This window comes from Nesoenas mayeri, assembly GCF_963082525.1.
Source record: "Nesoenas mayeri genome assembly, chromosome: Z".
NCBI lineage: Eukaryota > Metazoa > Chordata > Aves > Columbiformes > Columbidae > Nesoenas > Nesoenas mayeri.
Genome location: NC_137542.1, coordinates 77,804,839 through 77,823,701, shown reverse-complemented (window position 1 = coordinate 77,823,701; position 18,863 = coordinate 77,804,839). Strand labels below are relative to the sequence as shown.

General features: G+C 55.3%; 1 protein-coding gene across 4 annotated transcripts in view; it reads right to left on the bottom strand.

Moving 5' to 3' along the window:
* Positions 1 to 2,447: 2,447 nt before the first annotated feature.
* The window catches only part of NEDD4L (NEDD4 like E3 ubiquitin protein ligase), a gene marked incomplete at its 5' end in the record, with an annotated part of 122,404 nt that continues 105,988 nt past the window's right edge, over positions 2,448 to 18,863 (bottom strand). For all 4 annotated transcript variants that reach the window (XM_080361976.1, XM_080361977.1, XM_080361978.1 and 1 more), the window contains 7 exons: positions 2,448 to 2,734; positions 3,782 to 3,854; positions 4,199 to 4,295; positions 4,479 to 4,586; positions 5,032 to 5,091; positions 5,390 to 5,450; positions 6,749 to 6,822. In XM_080361976.1, the coding sequence (XP_080218102.1) occupies positions 2,632 to 2,734; positions 3,782 to 3,854; positions 4,199 to 4,295; positions 4,479 to 4,586; positions 5,032 to 5,091; positions 5,390 to 5,450; positions 6,749 to 6,822 (576 nt within the window). In that variant the 3' untranslated portion in view covers positions 2,448 to 2,631. The remainder of the gene's footprint in view (positions 2,735 to 3,781; positions 3,855 to 4,198; positions 4,296 to 4,478; positions 4,587 to 5,031; positions 5,092 to 5,389; positions 5,451 to 6,748; positions 6,823 to 18,863) is intronic.

Here is an 18,863-nt window from a genome sequence, read left to right as displayed (position 1 = left end):
GAGCCATCTAGTATAGGAGGTGATTTAACAAAAAACAGACCCAAAAAATCAGTGTGTGAATTTACTCTGGAATGTTTGACACTTGTGCATGTTTGGAAATACTGATAATGTTGTTTGACTGTAACCCTGTTCACCGGCACAGGCACGGCCGTGTCGCTCCGCGTGCCGCCTGGGCGCGGGCCGGGCCGCTGCGGTGCGCACGCAACGCGCTGCGCGGTGGGGCCAACCGCGGGTGTTACGGCCGCACAGCGCGCCGGGAGAGCGCGAGGTGTGTGCGGAAACCATTTAGAATAGGGAAAAACCACCCGCCACGTACGTGAAGGAGCCTGGACAAACAGCCGCTGGTGCGCGGGACAGGGCGGCGGGTGCGTGACATTCATAGCCTTAGATTCCAGTTTGATAAGCGTCCCCTGCATTTCAAATGTGCATTACTTAGTGCAGCGCCCTAACAGGTGGGTGAAGGCTGCAGGGGTTTTCTTTGTTGTTCCAATTTTAAATACAAAAGCATGTTTTAAAATGTACATTAGTTTTCTTCTATTTTTAATTAAGATGTCCAATCCAGTAGTGGACCTTTTTTTCCCTGCTTTTTAGTAGCAAACAAGTACAGGTTTAAGTACCACCTTTGGGCTTGCCATTTATTAGCAAAAATAAGCAGCTGAACAGGCCCTTCAGAAATGCTGTCGGGCTGTTCTGTGGTGAGTGTGCTGTGTGAAGAAAGGCACAACGCTGCGGTGCAGGTCCCAGTGCTTTGTGGTTTAGATGTTGGAGGTGAATGACGCTTAGCTACCCTTTTTTCCTAGGCCGATGCCTTGGGCGCAGCTGGAGGCGCAGGAGTCCCGCGCGGACAGCGCAGCGTGCAGCTCGGACCCGGGGCGGCACCGCGGCTCGTGCAACGAGCGCTCTGCACAACCTCCCTCTGCTCCGCGACTCCGCGCAGCTGACGCCGCTTACTCTGCTCCTCGCTTACTGCAAACTGGAGGCAACTTCACACACTGAAGGTGAGTGGAAACACTTGTTACCTTGCTCTCTCGGATACGGGCCATTTCCTCGTGTTTGGGCTCTCATCTCGTGTGAAAGGTCAAAGGAATGTCAGGAAACTCAGCAGCAAAGGAATCTTTGCGTGTGTTCACTGATGTACCAGAGCAGCCTTGCCCACACCCCTGTTAGTGCTCAAACTGGGCGGAACGTTTCCGCTGGGGCTCCTGCTCCTGCCCGGCCGGCAACGCTCCGGCGAGGAGCCGAGGGCTGGATTTGGCACGGGGCACCTTGCTGCAGAAGCATTGCAGGGGCTCTGGGAAAGCGCGGCCACACTGAGTGTTCAACGGCTGCGGCTCTGGCGCTGCTGGCATCATTAACTTCAGCCCATCAGATACAAATCTTTCACTTTTAATCTGTCACAAAAGAGATGCAACTCTGACAGTATAGTTTAAGCATGCAACATGTCATAGGTAACAAAATTGATTAGATAGCAGTGTATATTAAATAAATCTTTGTGATTAAGTAAAAAATAAATCACCAAACAATTGCTGAGAACAAGTCTGCAGGCTCAGCTCTACATCTGTTTGTTTCTTTTATACATCAGCAGCAGCCAAATTCACAATTGATAGATATTGCACCAGAAAGACATGTGCAGTGAGAAGGAATAGAATCACATTGATGTTTATGATAAAAACCAGATATGGTTTCCATGTGGTACATAAAGTGCCTTTAGAGTGGGTGCAGTTAGAAACAAACCAAAACCCATTGTTATTTAGCTATCATCAGCAAATGCATACAGATAGGAGACAAACAGATCTGCTTCCATAGTGCCAAATCACACAGTGCCAGGTTTCATTCGGAATGCCTCCATTGCAAACAGGAAAGAGGAAAGGATAAAAGAATCACTGTACAAAGGTAATGAGAGGGTTAAGCATATTTTCCTAGAATGGTTAATGCCAACCCTACCCCAAAAGGCTTTATAGTACATGTAAATATTAGCAATAATGAGGCAATTTCTTTATTGAGCATGGGATTTGGCATGCCATGGTATGATTCTCCCCTGACTGGTAACTATTCTAATATTTATACAAAAATGCAACATCCAGTCCGTAATTCTGGATACAGAACTATCTCTGTGCTCAATGAGAAGAGTTGCTCTCCACACACGGCCCACGTAGAGCTTATTTCCAACACAGCTCTCTCCTGCTTGCTTAATGGCTGGGGAACGTGGGGCTCAAATGTGTTCTGCAGAAAGGACACTGGCAGCGAGTCTGGTATGAAATTAAGAAAAATGCTCATTTTTCCAAGTATATGATATTTAATTGTAATGAAACAAAATCTGAAAATGTCTAAATCAATTAAAAAGTAAACATGAGTTGTAATACTATACCTGTAAAATGATTAATTCCATTCATTGTCATTAGAAATTAGGTAAAATATTTATTAAGGGCTTTGCCTACAGAGGCACAACATAAATAGAGAAAGTCCTGCTGAAATGTGGTCAGAGTCCCGGCGGAGGAGCCGCGGGCAGCGCCGGCCCCAGCGCGGGCAGCGGCGCCCGGTGCGCTCCGTGCGCCCGCCGGAGCCGCCCGCTCCCTCGGCAGGCGCCAAAGTGCAAGCGGAACTTGCTCCAAGGGCGAGAAAGGCGGCGGCTTAATCCACTCCTTCAAATCCTTGAGCGTTTTCAACTGCCATGAGCAGCTTCTCTCGCAGATCTTCAAACGATTCATAAAGAGGTAAATCTAGGCGATTAAAGCTGAAACGCAGGAGGAAAAGAACCGTTCAATTATTCACTGAAAAACACACACAATTTTAAAGACAAAGGAAGCATTAACTGATTTGCGGCCCTAGCAGAGGATGTGTCTTCTTGTCCTCAGGTGCAATGGCTGCCCTGTCCTGTGCAAACCGAGCTGGTGCTCGCGGTGCCCGCGGTGGCGCCGAGCCCAGCGCTGCCGGGCCGGCTCGGCTCCGCAAACAGGGCCCGGCTGGAAGGGGCATTTGTTACATTTGGGAAGGGAAAAACCCCAAACAAACAGAAAAGCCCCACCGGCTGTTCAGTGACTGAAAACGTCTTTGTCGAAAGGCTGGTTGTGCAAAGGTGGTGTGAATTTGTGGGACAGACACTCTGCCCTCTGGGAGAGAGACGAAACAGCCAAAAGAAGGCCTTGGAAAGGTCCTGTAAAATCTAGCCAAAGTCTAACAGGGAATTGAAACAGCAGGACAGGTGGGCTCTGGAACGTGGTAGGGCTGGTTTGGTGTGATTTTTCTAACAAAACTTTTCCATTTTTCCTAAGGCAAAAGGCCCTGGGAGGCCATGAGGAGTTTGGCGGGATGTCCGCGACACCTGGGGACTCCGCAGCGGCAATCACAGCGCGTTCCGCGCTCCCCCTGCGCCCCCTGCTCGTGCTGCAGGCACCTCACCTGAGCAGACTCTCAGGTATGTGATACGGGGAAAAGGCTCCTAGCAGAAGGGGTTCAAATTACTTCCATGTGTCAGAATGTCAGTTTAACAGCCCAGTGCTTTTCCCAGTTTGCAGGCTACCATAGCACTTCAAATATGATAGCTAGCATTTGGTACAGGGGGGTAGCAATTTCTTCAAATGTAGTATAAGATAAAGTGGGAAATAGCTATTATTTCTTCTCTCTAGCACACAGTCTAACACATAAGGAGTTACCAGAAGTCCTGAGTTGAAAGGGTTACTTGGAATATGATCAAATAGCATGAAAGTGTCAGGCAGTTGTCCCTTTCCTGGCAGCGCGACAATCCCGAAAAGCCGTGTAACTTCATGCTTGGCGGACTTACCATGTGTGAGCTCTGGGCAGCTTATCGGGACTTCCCCATTGCTCTATTGTAAACAGCTGAGGCCCGTTTGAACCTGGGTGAAAACGGAAGTCATATGAAATATCAATTGACTACTTACGTATTATTTTAAAAGTTAAACGCGTGCATAAATTGTAGGCTAGACTTTTCATCTGGTACAAACTCTCTTAATTAAACCTATGCTGAAGGAAATAGGAATGTGGTTATTGTTCCAAGTCCAGTTAGCTTGTTAAGTTTATCTGACTGCCTTTGCATGGAGTGCATGTAATGCACAAAGAGTAACCCGGACATTAGCGCTCCGAGACTGAATGCTGTTAAACACGCATTCACGCTCCCCCTCCCGCGGCACGAGGACCCGGGGGCAGGGCTGCCGTCCAGGCTCAGGGCACAGGAGCTCACCGTAGAGTTCAGCAAATCCGTTCATAGGCACGCGGGACGTCCCCGTGACAAACTGCAGCAAGCGGATCCGCTTCTCCGCATCCATCAGTAGAACGGCCTGTTGACAAACACGCATCACTGCCTTTTCACTGCCACGGCTGTAGAGACCGTTGTTAAACGCAAAACCCGAGTAAATGGTCTGTATCAGACTGTAACAGACGTGTAACGGGCTCCACAAACAACACAGTAACTATGACTTTTTGGAATAGCTGGAGAAGCATATGTGATAAACCAATATTACCTTCCAGAACCACTGGATAACGGGATGATTGGGGCAGTATCCATTTTTGTAGATCGTGTGTTGCCTCCAGTCGTTAACATCAACATCGCCAAGGCCGCACATCAGTAACTGCACAGGGAGGTAAATTGTTAGGGTGTTAATTGAAGACGGGATTGCCTTATCCTGGACACTTAATCAGGCAAACAAGGTCACACCTGCCCCGTCTCCCAACGTTTTAAACCTCAGCGCACGCAGACGGAGCCTGTTCTGGGGGGGCCGTCTGCGCCCCGCCGCGGCTGCGCTGGGGTCCGGCACAGCGTGGCTGCTGGGAGCTCGCGCAGCTCCTCACATCTTCACACACGCACACGCTCAGCCGCCTCACTGAGTAATTACCATTTCTGGTGCTTTTAGGTAATCTATAGATTTAGTAATTAGGGAGAAAAATATCATTCCCAGCTACGAGCAAAGCATCTTTGTCAGCAAATTCACTTACGATGAGCCTAGAACATAACGTGTCTTGTTGTGATGAGCATTATGAATCTGTTTTTTCTGGATTTCAATTCAACAAACTCACCTCTAGTTCATTTTCATCAAAAATTTTAATCAGATCAATAGGAAGTAGTTCTGTGAATCCCTAAGAGAAAGAACAGCAAAGTTAGAATTATCATGTCACGGGAAATTAAGTTTTATCTAACTGGATCTTTGGGTTTAGAAATGAATCACCCAATTTAAACTTGAAAGAGAATGACCTTATTCTTATCAGGGCAAGATGATCTGTTCCTATACAAGGTGAAACTGTGAGATCATAAAATCATCCCAGAATCAGTGCGGTTCTGCAGAGCTCCCCACCCCTTAACGCACACACTCGTGTAACAAGTCTGCTTTCAAAAACCATAGTTTTGGGAAAAAGCCCAGCAGGTAGAGCACCTTACCTCCAGAAACGCGTTCATCTGCTTCTGAACTCTGTTGACGAACCTCCACTGGATGACCAGGCTGCAGGAAACCAACGGAACACGTGAGTAGTCTCAGTAGAACCCGCAACCTCGGTGCTCCCACATTTCCACCCTCAGAGTTCCAGGTTCCCAGCTGCACCCTCAGCGCCTCCCGCACTCCGAGCAGCGTCTGGGTGACTGTGCACGTTTATCTCGTGTGGGCGATGGGGTGGTGGTTCTGGTTGGAACACTCGCGTTGGCACGCGACACGAGCTGCACGCGCTCCGTGTTCTCCAGAACCGGGGGGCGATGCCGGGGCCCGCCCAGGCGCTGGGCACCCCAGGGAGCCGGAGCCTCCGCTCTGGGTGCTGCCATTGCTGTTGGGAGTAGGTGCCTAAATAATTACACATTCTAGTCTTCAGAGCTCTGAGTAATTAACAGTTCCCATCGAAGTCTACAAAATTTGAGGATAGATGTAATTCGATATATCAAACTGCCTATAAATAACTAAATACACAAAAACGTGCAGTATCAAAGGAAAAGGCTCGTGTTTCAGTGCCAGCCAGCTGGTGAGTCAGTTTATCTGCCTTCCTTTGCTGCTGCACTGCACACTGCACAGTCAGGTAATGCACACACATCACCCGATATTCTGTTAGGCAACGCTGCTTCGTTATCTGCACGACAGCTGTGATGTCACGTAAGTACTCCATACGCGTGAGAAGTCATCGTTTGGATGTTATGACACAAGAATAAAATTGTAACTGTTGCATTAATCATTTCCAAATGAGCGCACACCAGTATTGATGGTAACCAGCCACAACAGTTATCTGGGTGTAAAGCTGACCGACCACGCGTTCCCAAGAGCTTTTCCTTTCTGCACTGTACTGAGGTGATGGAGATCTAAAAAGTTTATGATGTCTAATATTTTGCATCTTAATAATGAAAAAAAGACACAAGTGAAAAATTAAAGAGCTGGGAGTGCAAATATATTGCGTGCAAAATAATGCAAAATAATGGTAAAAGCAGCCGTGCGTTCTTGTTCCACCACGGCGGCAGTCGGGTGGCGGCGCTGCCGGAGAACAAGGTGCAGCGTTCTCCACGCGGAGTCGCCCAGATTCCCCAGTTCCTGCAGCGAAGCCCTCGGGCCCAGCACATCCACACGTGGTCGGTCAGCAGCCCCAGCCCCGCGGCCGCGCCCCTCCAGGACGGTATAAATTCAGACTGTAAGGATGAGGGTATGAACAAGGGAGCAATAGGGTTTAGTGTGAAGGTAGGAACTGCGGCGAGCGCAGCGGGGTCGGTTCTGAGACACGTACAGCTGCGCTCCCTACAGCAGGAGCAGTTCCGGGAAACACTTACTCTATGTACTCCCGCTTGTTCTCGTTTGTTACCATGATTTCCGACCCATTGGGCTTCAGGTCAACTTGATATGTCTGTATGGAAAACACAACACAGCAGCATGTGAATTCAGGCAGGGGGTCCTGCAGCAGCACCGCACACAGTGTCAGAACACGGTTACGCTGTAAGGGCTGAGGGGACATCAACAGTCTGCCTGTAAAAACGGCAGCAGTAGGGACGTGTGGTGACACGATCATTTCTGACTCATGTTCATTAGCAAGTGAGCAAGTCAGTGCAGGAGGGGAGAGGGGGGGAGATAGGGAGATGGAGGGGGGAGATAGAGTGGGAGATGGGAAATAGGGAGGGGGCAGACAGGGAAATTTCGGGGGGAGGAGATAGGGAGGGGGGCGATTAGAGGGGGGGAGGAGATAGGGAGGGAAGAGATAGGGCAATAGGGAGGGGGGAGATGGAGGAAGGAGATAGGGAGATGGGATAGGGAGATCGGGGGGAGATAGGGAGAGGGCAGACAGGGAGATTTGGGGGCAAGGATAGGGAGATTAGAGGGGGGAAGAGATATGGAGATGGGGGGAGATAGGGATGGGGGAGTTTGGGGGGGAGATAGGGAAGTAGGGAAGAGGGAGATGGAGGGGAGATAGGGCGATTAGGAGGAGAAATGGAGGAGATAGGGAGATAGGGAAATGGGGCGAAGGAGATAGGGAGATGGTGGGGGGGGGTGATAGGGAGGGGGGAGATGGGGGGAGATTTGGGGGGGAGATGGGGGAAGATAGGGAGATTTGGGGGGGGGGGAGACAGAGGGGGATGGGGGGGAGAGAGATAGGGAGATGGGGAAATAGTGGGGGTAGAAAATAGGCAGATTGGCATGGAGGTCGGGGGGGAGATAGGGGAGGCGGGGGGAGATAGAGGGGAAGATAGAGGGGAAGGGTGGGGGGGGGGAGATAGAGGGGGGGAAGATAGAGGAGGGGAGATAGATAGGGGGGGGGAGATAGATAGAGGGGGGGGAGATAGATGGGGGAGATAGATAGAGGGGGGAGAGATAGAGGGGAAGATAGATAAAGGGGGGAGATAGATGGGGAGGGAGATAGAGGGAGGGGAGATGGGGGGGGGACATAGAGGGGGGGAGATAGAGGGGAAGATAGATGGGGGGGGGAGATAGATGGGGGGAAAGATAGAGGGAGATGGGGAGGGGGAGATAGATAGAGGGGGGAAGATAGGGGGGGAAGATGGGGGGAGAGATAGAGGGGAAGATAGATATGGGGGGGGAGATAGATAGAGGTGGGGAAGATAGATGGGGGGGAGATGAGGGGCGAGGTAGAGGGGAAGATAGAGGGAGGGGAGATAGAGGGGGGGAGATAGATGGGGGTTGGATAGACAGGCGGGAGATAGAGGGAGGGGAGATAGAGGGGGGGAGATAGATAGAGGGGGGGAAGATTGGGGGGGAGGTAGAGGAGAAGAGAGAGGGGGGGGAGATAGAGGGGGGGGAGATAGATGGGGGGGAGATAGATAGAGGGGGGGAAGATTGAGGGGGAGATAGGTAGAGGGGGGGAAGATGGGGGGGAGATAGATAGAGGGGGGGAAGATAGATGGGGGGGGAGATGGGGGGGAGATAGGGGGGGGAGCTAGATAGAGGGGGGAAGATAGAGGGAAGGGAAATAGAGAGAGGAAGATGGGGGGGGAGATAGAGGGGGGGGAGATAGAGGCGGGGGGAGATGGGTGGGGAGATAGATAGAGGGGGGGAGATGGGGGGGGAGATAGAGAGGGGAAGATAGGTAGAGGGGGAAGACAGATGGGGGGAAGATAAGGGGGGCAGATAGAGGGGGGAAGATAGATGGGGGGTAGATAGAGGGGGGAAGATAGAGGGAGGGGAGATAGAGGGGGGAAGATTGAGGGGGAGGTAGAGAGGAAGATGGGGGGGGAGATAGAGGGGGGGATAGAGGGGTGGGAGATGGGGGGGAGATAGAGGGGAGGGAGATAGAGGGGAGATAGAGGGGGGGAGATAGAGAGGGGAAGATAGATAGAGGGGGAAGATAGAGGGGGGAAGATAGAGGGAGGGAGGGGAGATAGAGGGGGAGGAGATAGAAGGGGGGGAGATAGAGGGGAAGATAGATAGGAGGGGAGATAGAGTGAAGGGAGATGGGGGGAGGGACATGGGGGGGGAAGATAGAGGGGGGAAGATGGGGGGGAGATAGAGGGGAAGATAGATAGAGGCGGGGAGATAGAGGTGGGGAAGATGGGGGGAGATAGAGGGGAAGATAGAGGAGGGGAAGACAGATAGAGGGGGGGAAGATGGGGGGGAGATAGATGAGGGGGAGATAGATGGGGGGGATAGAGGGGGGAAGATAGATAGAGGGGGGGATAGAGGGGAAGATAGATAGAGGGTGGGAGATAGATGGGGGGGGAAGATAGAGGTGGGGGAAATAGAGGGGGGGAGGTAGAGGGGAAGATAGAGGTGGGGGAAATAGAGGGGGGGAGGTAGAGGGGAAGATAGAGGGGGGAAGATGGGGGGGAGATAGAGGGGAAGATAGATAGAGGGGGGAAGATAGATAGAGGGGGGGAAGATAGAGGCGGGGGGGAAGATAGGAGGGGGAAGATAGATGGGGGGGAGATGGGGGGAGATAGAGGGGGGGAAGATAGAGGCGGGGGGGAAGATAGGAGGGGGAAGATAGATGGGGGGGGAGATGGGGGGAGATAGATGGGAGGAGATAGATAGAGGGGGGAAGATAGATAGAGGGAGGGGAGATAGAGGGGGGGAAGATGGGGGGGAGATAGAGGAGGGTGGAGATAGAAGGGGGGGAGATAGAGGGGAAGATAGATAGAGGGGGGGATAGATAGGGGGGGAGATAGATGGGGGGGAGATAGAGGGAGGGGAGATGGTGGGGGGGAAGATAGATAGAGGGAGGGAAGATAGAGAGGGGAAGATGGGGGGGGAAGATGGGGGGAGATAGAGGGGGGAAGATAGATGGGGGGGGAGATAGATGGGAGGAGATAGAGGGGAAGATAGATAGCGAGGGGAAGATGGGGAGGGAGATAGAGGGGGGGAGATAGATAGAGGCGGGGAAGATAGATAGAGGAGGGGAAGATAGATAGAGGGGGAGATAGAGGTGGGGAAGATAGAGGTGAGGAAGATGGGGGGGAGGTAGAGGGGAAGATAGATAGCGGGGGGGAAGATGGGGAGGGAGATAGAGGGGGGAAAATAGATAGAGGGGGGAGATAGAGAGGGGAAGATAGAGGGGGGGAGATAGAGGGGGGAAGATGGGGGGTAGATAGAGGGGAGGAGATAGAGGGGAAGATAGATGGGGGGGGAGATAGATGGGGGAGGAGATAGATGGGGGGGAGATAGATAGAGGGGGGGAAGATAGAGAGGGGAAGATAGATAGAGGGGGAAGATAGATGGGGGGAAGATAGAGGGGAGGAGATGGGGGAGATAGAGGGTGGAAGATGGGGGGTAGATAGATAGAGGGGAGATAGATAGAGAGGGGCAGATAGGGGGGGGAAGATGGGGGGAGATAGAGGAGGGAGGAGATCGAAGGGGGGAGATAGAGGGGGGGAAGATAGATGGGGGGGAGATAGAGGGGGGGAAGATGGGGGGAGATAGAGGGGGGGGGGAAGATAGAGGGGGTGGAGATAGATAGAAGGGGGGAGATAGATAGAAGGGGGAAGATGGGGGGGAGATAGAGGGGGGGGAGATAGAGAGGGGAAGATAGAGGGGGAAGATAGAGGGGGGGGAGATAGAGGGGAGAAGATGGGGGGTAGATAGAGGGGAGGAGCTAGATAGAGGGGGGAAGATAGAGGGAAGGGAAATAGAGAGGGGAAGATGGGGGGGGAGATAGAGGGGGGGGAGATAGAGAGGGGAAGATAGAGGGGGAAGATAGATGGGGGGGAAGATAGAGGGGGGGGAGATAGAGGGGAGAAGATGGGGGGTAGATAGAGGGGAGGAGCTAGATAGAGGGGGGAAGATAGAGGGAAGGGAAATAGAGAGGGGAAGATGGGGGGGGAGATAGAGGGGGGGAGATAGAGGGGTAGATAGATAGAGGAGGGGAGATAGAGGGAGGGGAGATGCGGGGGGAGATAGAGGGGAAGATAGATGGGGGGGGAGATGGGGAGGGGGAGATAGATAGGGGGGAAGATAGATAGAGGAGGGGAAGATAGATAGAGGGGGAGATAGAGGTGGGGAAGATGGGGGGTAGGTAGAGGGGAAGACAGAGGAGGGGAAGACAGAGGGGGGAAGATTGGGCGGGAGGTAGAGAGGAAGATAGAGGGGGGGAGATAGATAGAGGGGGGGGAAGAAAGAGGGGAGGGAGATAGAGGGGGGGAAGATAGAGGAGGGGAGATAGATAGAGGGAGGGGAGATAGATGGGGGGGAGGGGGGGGGAGATAGAGGCGGGGGGAGATGGGTGGGGAGATAGAGAGGGGAAGATAGATAGAGGGGGAAGATAGATGGGGGGAAGATAAGGGGGGGAGATAGAGGGGGGAAGATAGATGGGGGGAAGATAGAGGGAGGGGAGATAGGGGGGGGAGATAGATAGAGGGGGCGAAGATAGAGGGGGGGTAGATAGATAGAGGGGGGAAGATTGGGGGGGAGGTAGAGAGGAAGATGGTGGGGGGAGATAGAGGGGCGGGAGATGGTGGGGAGATAGAGGGGGGAAGATAGAGGAGGGGAGATAGATAGAGGGGGAAGATAGAGGGGGGGGGAGATGGGGGGGACATAGCGGAGGGGGAGATGGGGGTGAGATAGAGAGGGGAAGATAGATAGAGGGGGAAGATAGATGGGGGGGAAGATAGAGGGGGGAAGATAGAGGGAGGGAGGGGAGATAGAGGGGGAAGATGGGGGGGAGATAGAGGGGGGAAGATGGGGGGAGATAGAGGGGGAGGAGATAGAAGGGGGGAGATAGAGGGGAAGATAGATAGGAGGGGAGATAGAGTGAAGGGAGATGGGGGGGAGGGACATAGAGGGGGGGAAGATAGAGGGGGGAAGATGGGGGGGAGATAGAGGGGAAGATAAATAGAGGGGGGGAGATGGGGAGGAGGAGATAGATAGAGGAGGGGAAGATAGATATAGGGGGGGAAGATAGAGGTGGGGAAGATGGGGGGAGATAGAGGGGAAGATAGATAGAGGAGGGGAAGACAGAGGGGGGAAGATGGGGGGGGAGATAGATGGGGGGGGATAGAGGGGGGAAGATAGATAGAGGGGGGGATAGAGGGGAAGATAGATAGAGGGTGGGAGATAGATGGGGGGGAGATGGAGGGGGGAGATAGAGGGGGGGAGATAGATAGAGGGGGGAAGATAGAGGTGGGGGAGATAGACGGGAGGAGGTAGAGGGGAAGATAGAGGGAGGGGAGATAGAGGGGGGGGAGATAGAGGGGTGGAGATAGAGGGGGGGAGATGGGGGGGATAGAGGGGGGAAGATGGGGGGGAGATAGAGGGGAAGATAGATAGAGGGGGAAGATGGGGAGGGAGATAGAGGGGGGGCGATAGATAGAGGGGGGGACGATAGAGGCGGGGGAGATAGAGGGGGGGAAGATAGAGGGGGGGAGATAGGTAGAGGGGGGGGAGATGGGGGGAGATAGAGGGGGGAAGATAGATGGGGGGGGAGATAGAAGCGGGGAGATAGAGGGGGGAAGATGCGGGGTAGATAGAGGGGAGGAGATAGATAGAGGGGGAAGATAGATAGAGGGAGGGGAGATAGAGGGGGGGAAGATGGGGGGGAGATAGAGGAGGGTGGAGATAGAAGGGGGGGAGATAGAGGGGAAGATAGATAGGGGGGGGATAGATAGGGGGGGAGATAGATGGGGGGGGAGATAGAGGGAGGGGAGATGGGAAGGGGGAGATAGATGGGGGGGAAGATAGATAGAGGGGGGGAAGATAGATAGAGAGGGGAAGATGGGGGGGAGATAGATGGGTGGGAGAAATGGGGGGGGATAGAGGGGGGAAGATAGATAGGGGGTGGGAGATAGAGGGGAAGATAGATAGCGAGGGGAAGATGGGGAGGGAGATAGATAGAGGGGGGGAAAATAGATAGAGGGGGGAGATAGATGGGGGAGGAGATGGGAGGAGATAGAGAGGGGAAGATAGAGGGGGAAGATAGATGGGGGGGAGATGGGGGGGAAGATAGAGGGGGGGAGATGGGGGAAGATAGAGGCGGGGGAGATAGAGGGGGGGAAGATGGGGGGTAGATAGAGGGGAGGAGATAGAGGGAGGGGAGATAGATAGAGAGGGGAAGATGGGAGGGGGAGATAGAGGGGGGGGAAGATGGGGGGAGATAGAAGGGGGGAGATAGAGGGGAAGATAGATGAGGGGGGGAGATAGATAGAGGGGGGGAGATAGATAGAGAGGGGAAGATAGATAGAGGGGGAAGATAGAGGGCGGAAGATAGAGGGGGGGGAGATAGAGGGGGGAAGATGGGGGGTAGATAGATAGACAGAGGGGAGATAGATAGAGAGGGGAAGATGGGGGGAGATGGGGGGGGAGATAGAGGGGGGGGAAGATAGATAGAGGGGGGAAGATAGATGGGGGGGGAGATAGATAGAGGGGGGGAGATAGAGAGGGGAAGATAGATAGAGGGGGAAGATAGAGGTGGGGAAGATAGAGGGGAGGAGATGGGGGAGATAGAGGGCGGAAGATAGAGGGGGGGAGATAGAGGGGGAAGATGGGGAGTAGATAGATAGACAGAGGGGAGATAGAGGAGGGAGGAGATCGCAGGGGGGAGATAGAGGGGGGGAAGATAGATGGGGGGGGAGATAGATAGAGGAGGGGGAGATGGGGGGGGTAGATGGGTGGGGAGATAGATAGAGGGGGGGGAGATGGGGGGGGAGATAGATGGGGGAAGATAGAGAGGGGGGGAAGATGGGGGGGGGAGATAGAGGGGGGAAGATAGATGGGGGGAGATAGATAGAGGGGGGAAGATAGAGGGAGGGAGGGGAGATAGAGGGGGGGAGATAGATAGAGGGGGGGAAGATAGAGGGGGGAAGATTGGGGGGGAGGTAGAGAGGAAGATAGAGAGGGGGGAGATAGATAGAGGGGGGGATAGAGGGGCGGGAGATGGGGGGGAGATAGAGGGGGGAAGATAGAGGAGGGGAGCTAGATAGAGGGGGGGAAGATAGAGGGGGGAGAGATGGGGGGGGAGATAGAGAGGGGAAGATAGATGGGGGAGAAGATAGAGGCGGGGGGGGAAATAGAGGGGGGAAGATAGATGGGGGGGGAGATAGAGGGGGGGAGGGGAGATAGAGAGGGGAAGATGGGGGGGGAGATAGATAGAGGGGGGAAGATAGAGGGGGGAAGATTGGGGGGGAGGTAGAGAGGAAGATAGAGAGGGGGGAGATAGATAGAGGGGGGGAGGATAGAGGGGCGGGAGATGGGGGGGAGATAGAGGGGGGGAAGATAGAGGGGGGAGAGATGGGGGGGAGATAGAGAGGGGAAGATAGAGGGGGAAGATAGATGGGGGGGAAGATAGATGGGGGGGGAAATAGAGGGGGGAAGATAGAGGGAGGGAGGGGAGATAGAGAGGGGAAGATGGGGGGGGGAGATAGAGTGGGGGAGATAGAGGAGGGAGGAGATAGAAGGGGGGGAGATAGAGGGGAAGTTAGATAGAGGGGGGAAGATAGATAGGAGGGGAGATAGAGGGAGGAAGATGGGGGGGAGGAAGATAGAGGGGGGAAGATGAGGGGGGAGATAGATAGATGGGGGAGATGGGGAGGGGGAGATAGATAGAGGGGGGAGATGGGGGGGGATAGTGGGGTGGGAGATAGGGGGGAGATAGAGGGGAAGATAGATAGAGGGGGGAAGATAGATAGAGAGGGGGATAGAGGGGAAGATAGATAGAGGGTGGGAGATAGATGGGGGGGGGAGATAGAGGGGAAGATAGATGGCGGGGGGAGATAGATAGAGGGGGGGAAGATAGAGGGGGGAAGATAGAGGTGGGGGGAGATAGAGGGGGGGAGGTAGAGGGGAAGATAGAGGGAGGGGAGATAGATAGAGGGGGGGAGATAGATGAGGGGGGATAGAGGGGCAGGAGATAGAGGGGGGGAAGATAGAGTGGGGGGAAGATAGAGTGGGGGGAAGATGGGGGGAGATAGATAGAGGGGGGGAGATAGAGAGGGGGGAAGATAGAGGGGGGGAGATAGATAGAGGGGGGGGAGATGGGGGGGTAGATAGGGGAAGATAGATTGGGGGGGAAGATAGAGGGAGGGAGGAGAGATAGAGAGGGGAAGATGGGGGGGGAGATAGAGGAGGGGGGAGATAGAGGGGGGGGGGAGATAGATAGAGGGGGGGGATAGAGGGGAAGATAGAGGGGGGGGAGATAGAGGGAGGGGAGATAGAGGGAGGGGAGGGGGGGGGGGGACATAGAGGGGGGGAAGTTAGAGGGGGGGAAGATAGATAGAGGGGGGAAGATAGATAGAGGGGGGAGATAGATAGGGGGGGAGATAGATAGGGGGGGAGATAGAGGGAGGGGAGATGGGGGGGGGACATAGAGGGGGGAAGATGGGGGGGAGATAGAGGGGGGGGAGATAGATGGGGGGGAGATAGATGGGGGGGAGATGGGGAGGGGGAGATAGATAGGGGGGGAAGATAGAGGAGGGGAAGATAGAGGGGGGGGGAGATGGGGAGGGGGAGATAGATAGAGGAGGGGAAGATAGATAGAGGGGGGGAAGATGGGGGGCGAGATAGATGGGGGGGGGGATAGAGGGGTGGGAGATAGAGGGGGGAAGATGGGGGGGAGATAGAGGGGGGAGATAGATAGAGGGGGGAAGATAGAGGGGGGGGGAGATAGATGGGGGGGAGATAGAGGGGGGAAGATGGGGGGTAGATAGAGGGGAGGAGATAGAGGGGGGAAGATAGATAGAGGGAGGGGAGATAGAGAGGGGAAGATGGGGGGGAGATAGAGGGGGGGAAGATGGGGGGGAGATAGAGGGGGCAGAGATAGAGGAGGGAGGAGATAGAAGGGGGGAGATAGAGGGGGGGAGATTGGGGGGGAGGTAGAGGGGAAGATAGAGGGAGGGGAGATAGATGGGGGGGGGGAGATAGAGGGGAAGATAGATAGAGGGGGGAAGATAGATGGGGGGGGATAGAAGGGAAGATAGATAGAGGGGAGGAGATGGGGGGGGGAGATGGGGGGGGGGGGAGATGGAGGAGATACAGGGGGGGAGATGGGGGGGAGAGGGGGGGAGATAGAGAGGGGAGATGGGGGGGGGAGATAGATAGAGGGGGGGAGATAGATGGGGGAAGATAGATAGAGGGGAGAAGATAGATAGAGGGGGGGAGATAGATGGGGGGGAGATAGAGGGGGGAAAATAGACGGGGGGAAGATAGATAGAGGGGGGAAGATGGGGGGGTAGATAGAGGAGGGAGGAGATGGGGGAAGATGGGGGGGGTAGATAGAGGGGAGAAGATAGAGAGAGGGGGATACAGGGGGGGGATGGAGGGGGGGAGATGGGGGGAGGAAGATGGGGGGGGATAGAGGGGGAAGATGGGGGTGAGATAGAGGGGGGGAATATAGAGGGGGGAAGATGGGGGGGGAGATAGAGAGTGGGGGAGATGTGGGGGGAGATAGAGGGAGGGAAGATAGAGGAGGGGGAGATAGAGGGGGGAAGATAGATAGAGGGGGGAAGATGGCGGGGAGATAGAGGGGAAGATAGATAGAGGAGGGGAGATGGGGAGGGGGAGATAGAGGGGGAAGATAGATGGGGGGAAGATAGATAGCAGGGGGAAGATAGAGGGGCGGAGATGGAGGGGAAGATAGATAGCGGGGGGGGAGATACGGGGGGGGGGAAGATAGAGGGGGGAAGATGGGGGGAGATAGAGCGGGGGAGGTAGATAGAGGGGGGGGAGATAGATGGGGGGGAGGTAGAGGTGGGGAATATAGATAGAGGGGGAGAAGATGGGGGGGGGAGACAGAGCGGGGGAGATAGGGAGAAGATAGAGGCGGGGGATAGAGGGGGGGAGATAGAGGGGAAGATAGATGGGGGGGGAGATGTGGGGGAAGATAGAGGGGGAAGATAGATAGAGGGGGGGGAAGATAGAGGGGAGGAAGATAGAGTGGGGGGGAGATATAGGGGAAGATAGATAGAGAGGGGAAGATGGGGGGGAGATAGAGGGGGGAGGAGATGGGGGAGAAGATAGAGGGGGGAAGATGGGGGGGGAGATAGAGGGGGGGTAGATAGAAGGGGAGGAGATAGAGGGGAAGATAGAGGCGGGGGGAGATAGAGGGAGGAGAGATGGGGGGGGAGGTAGAGGTGGGGAAGATAGAGGGGGGAAGATGGGGGGGAGATAGAGGGGAAGAGAGATAGAGGGGGGAAGATAGATAGAGGGGGGAAGATGGGGGGGAGATAGAGGGAGAGATAGATAGAGGGGGGAGATAGAGGGGGGGAAGATAGAGTGGGGGGAGATAGAAGGGAAGATAGATAGAGGGGGTGGAGATAGAGGGGGGAAGATAGATTGGGGGGGACGATAGATAGAGGGGGGGAGATGGGGGGGAAGATAGAGGGGGGAAGATAGATGGGGGGACGATAGATAGAGGGGGGGAGATGGGGGGGGGAAGATAGAGGGGGGAGATAGGGGGGGGAGGGGGGAGGAGATGGGGGGGAGAGAGGGGGGAGATAGTGGGGCGGGAAGATAGAGGGGGGAAGATGGGGGGGGAAGATGGGGGTGGAGATAGAGCGGGGGGATAGAGGGGGGGAGATGGGGGGGGGGAGGAGATAGAGGGGGGGAGAGAGAGGAGGGAGATAGAGGGGGGAAGATGAGGGGGGAAATAGAGGGGAAGATAGATGGAGGGGGGAAGATAGCTAGAGGGAGGGAGATAGAGGGGGGAAGATAGAGGGGGGAAGATGGGGGGGGAGATAGAGGGGAAGATAGATAGAGGGGGGAAGATAGATGGGGGGGGAAGATAGATAGAGGGGGAGATACAGGGGAGGAAGATAGAGTGGGGGAGATAGACGGGGGAAATAGAGTGGGGGGGAGATAGAGGGGGGAAGATGGGGGGGGAGATAGAGGCGGGGGAGATAGAGGGGGGGAGATCGTGGTGGGGGACGATAGAGGGCGGGGAAGATAGAGGGGGGGAAGATAGAGGGGGGGAAGATAGAGGGGGGGGGAACATGGTGGGGGGGAAGATAGAGGGAGGGGAGAGAGGGGAGAATATGGGGGGGCAGATGGGGGGGGGGAAGATGGGGGGGGAGATTGGGGGGGGAGATAGAGGAGGGGAAGATAGAGGGGGGAAGATAGAGGGGGGGAGATAGGGGGGGGAAGATAGAGGGGGGGAGATGGGGGGGGGAGATAGATGGGGGAAGATAGATGGGGGGGAAGATAGAGGGGGGAAGATAGATAGAGGGGGGGAGATGGGGAGGGGGAGATAGAGGGGGGGTAGATAGAGGGGAAGATAGATAGAGGGTGGGAGATAGATAGAGGGTGGGAAGATAGAGGGGGGAGATAGAGGGTGGGAGATAGAGGGCTGGAGGGGGGGGGGAGGGGGGGAGATAGAGGGGGGAGATTGGGGAGGGAGATAGAGGGGGGGAAGATAGACGGGGGGGAGACAGAGAGGGGGGAGACAGAGGGGGGGGAGACAGAGGAGGGGGAGACAGAGGGGGGGAGATGGGGAGTGAACATAGAGGCGGGGGAGATAGAGGGAGGGAAGATAGAGGGGGGGAAGATGGGGGGGATAGAGGTGGGAAGATAGATACAGGGCGGGAAGATAGAGGGCGGGAGATAGAGGGCGGGAGATAGAGGGGGGGGAAGATAGAGAGAGAGGGGAGATAGATAGAGTTGGGGTAGATGGGGGGAAGTAGATAGAGGGGGGGTAGATAGAGGGGGGGGTAGATAGAGGGGGTTAGATAGAGAGGAGGGAAGATAGAGGCGGGGGAAGACAGAGGGAGGGGAGAGATAGAGGCGAGGGAAGGGGGGGGGAAGAGAGGGGGGGAAGGGGGGGGAGGATGGAGGGGGGAAGATAGAGAAGGGGAAGATAGGGGGAAGGGGGGGGGAGATGGGGGGAAGAGAGAGGGGGGAAGATAGAGGGGGGGGATAGAGGCGAGAGGATGGGGGGGATAGAGGCGGGAGGATGGGGGGGGATAGAGGGGGGATAGAGGGGAGGGATAGAGGGGAGGGATAGAAGGGGGGGATAAAGGGGAGGTA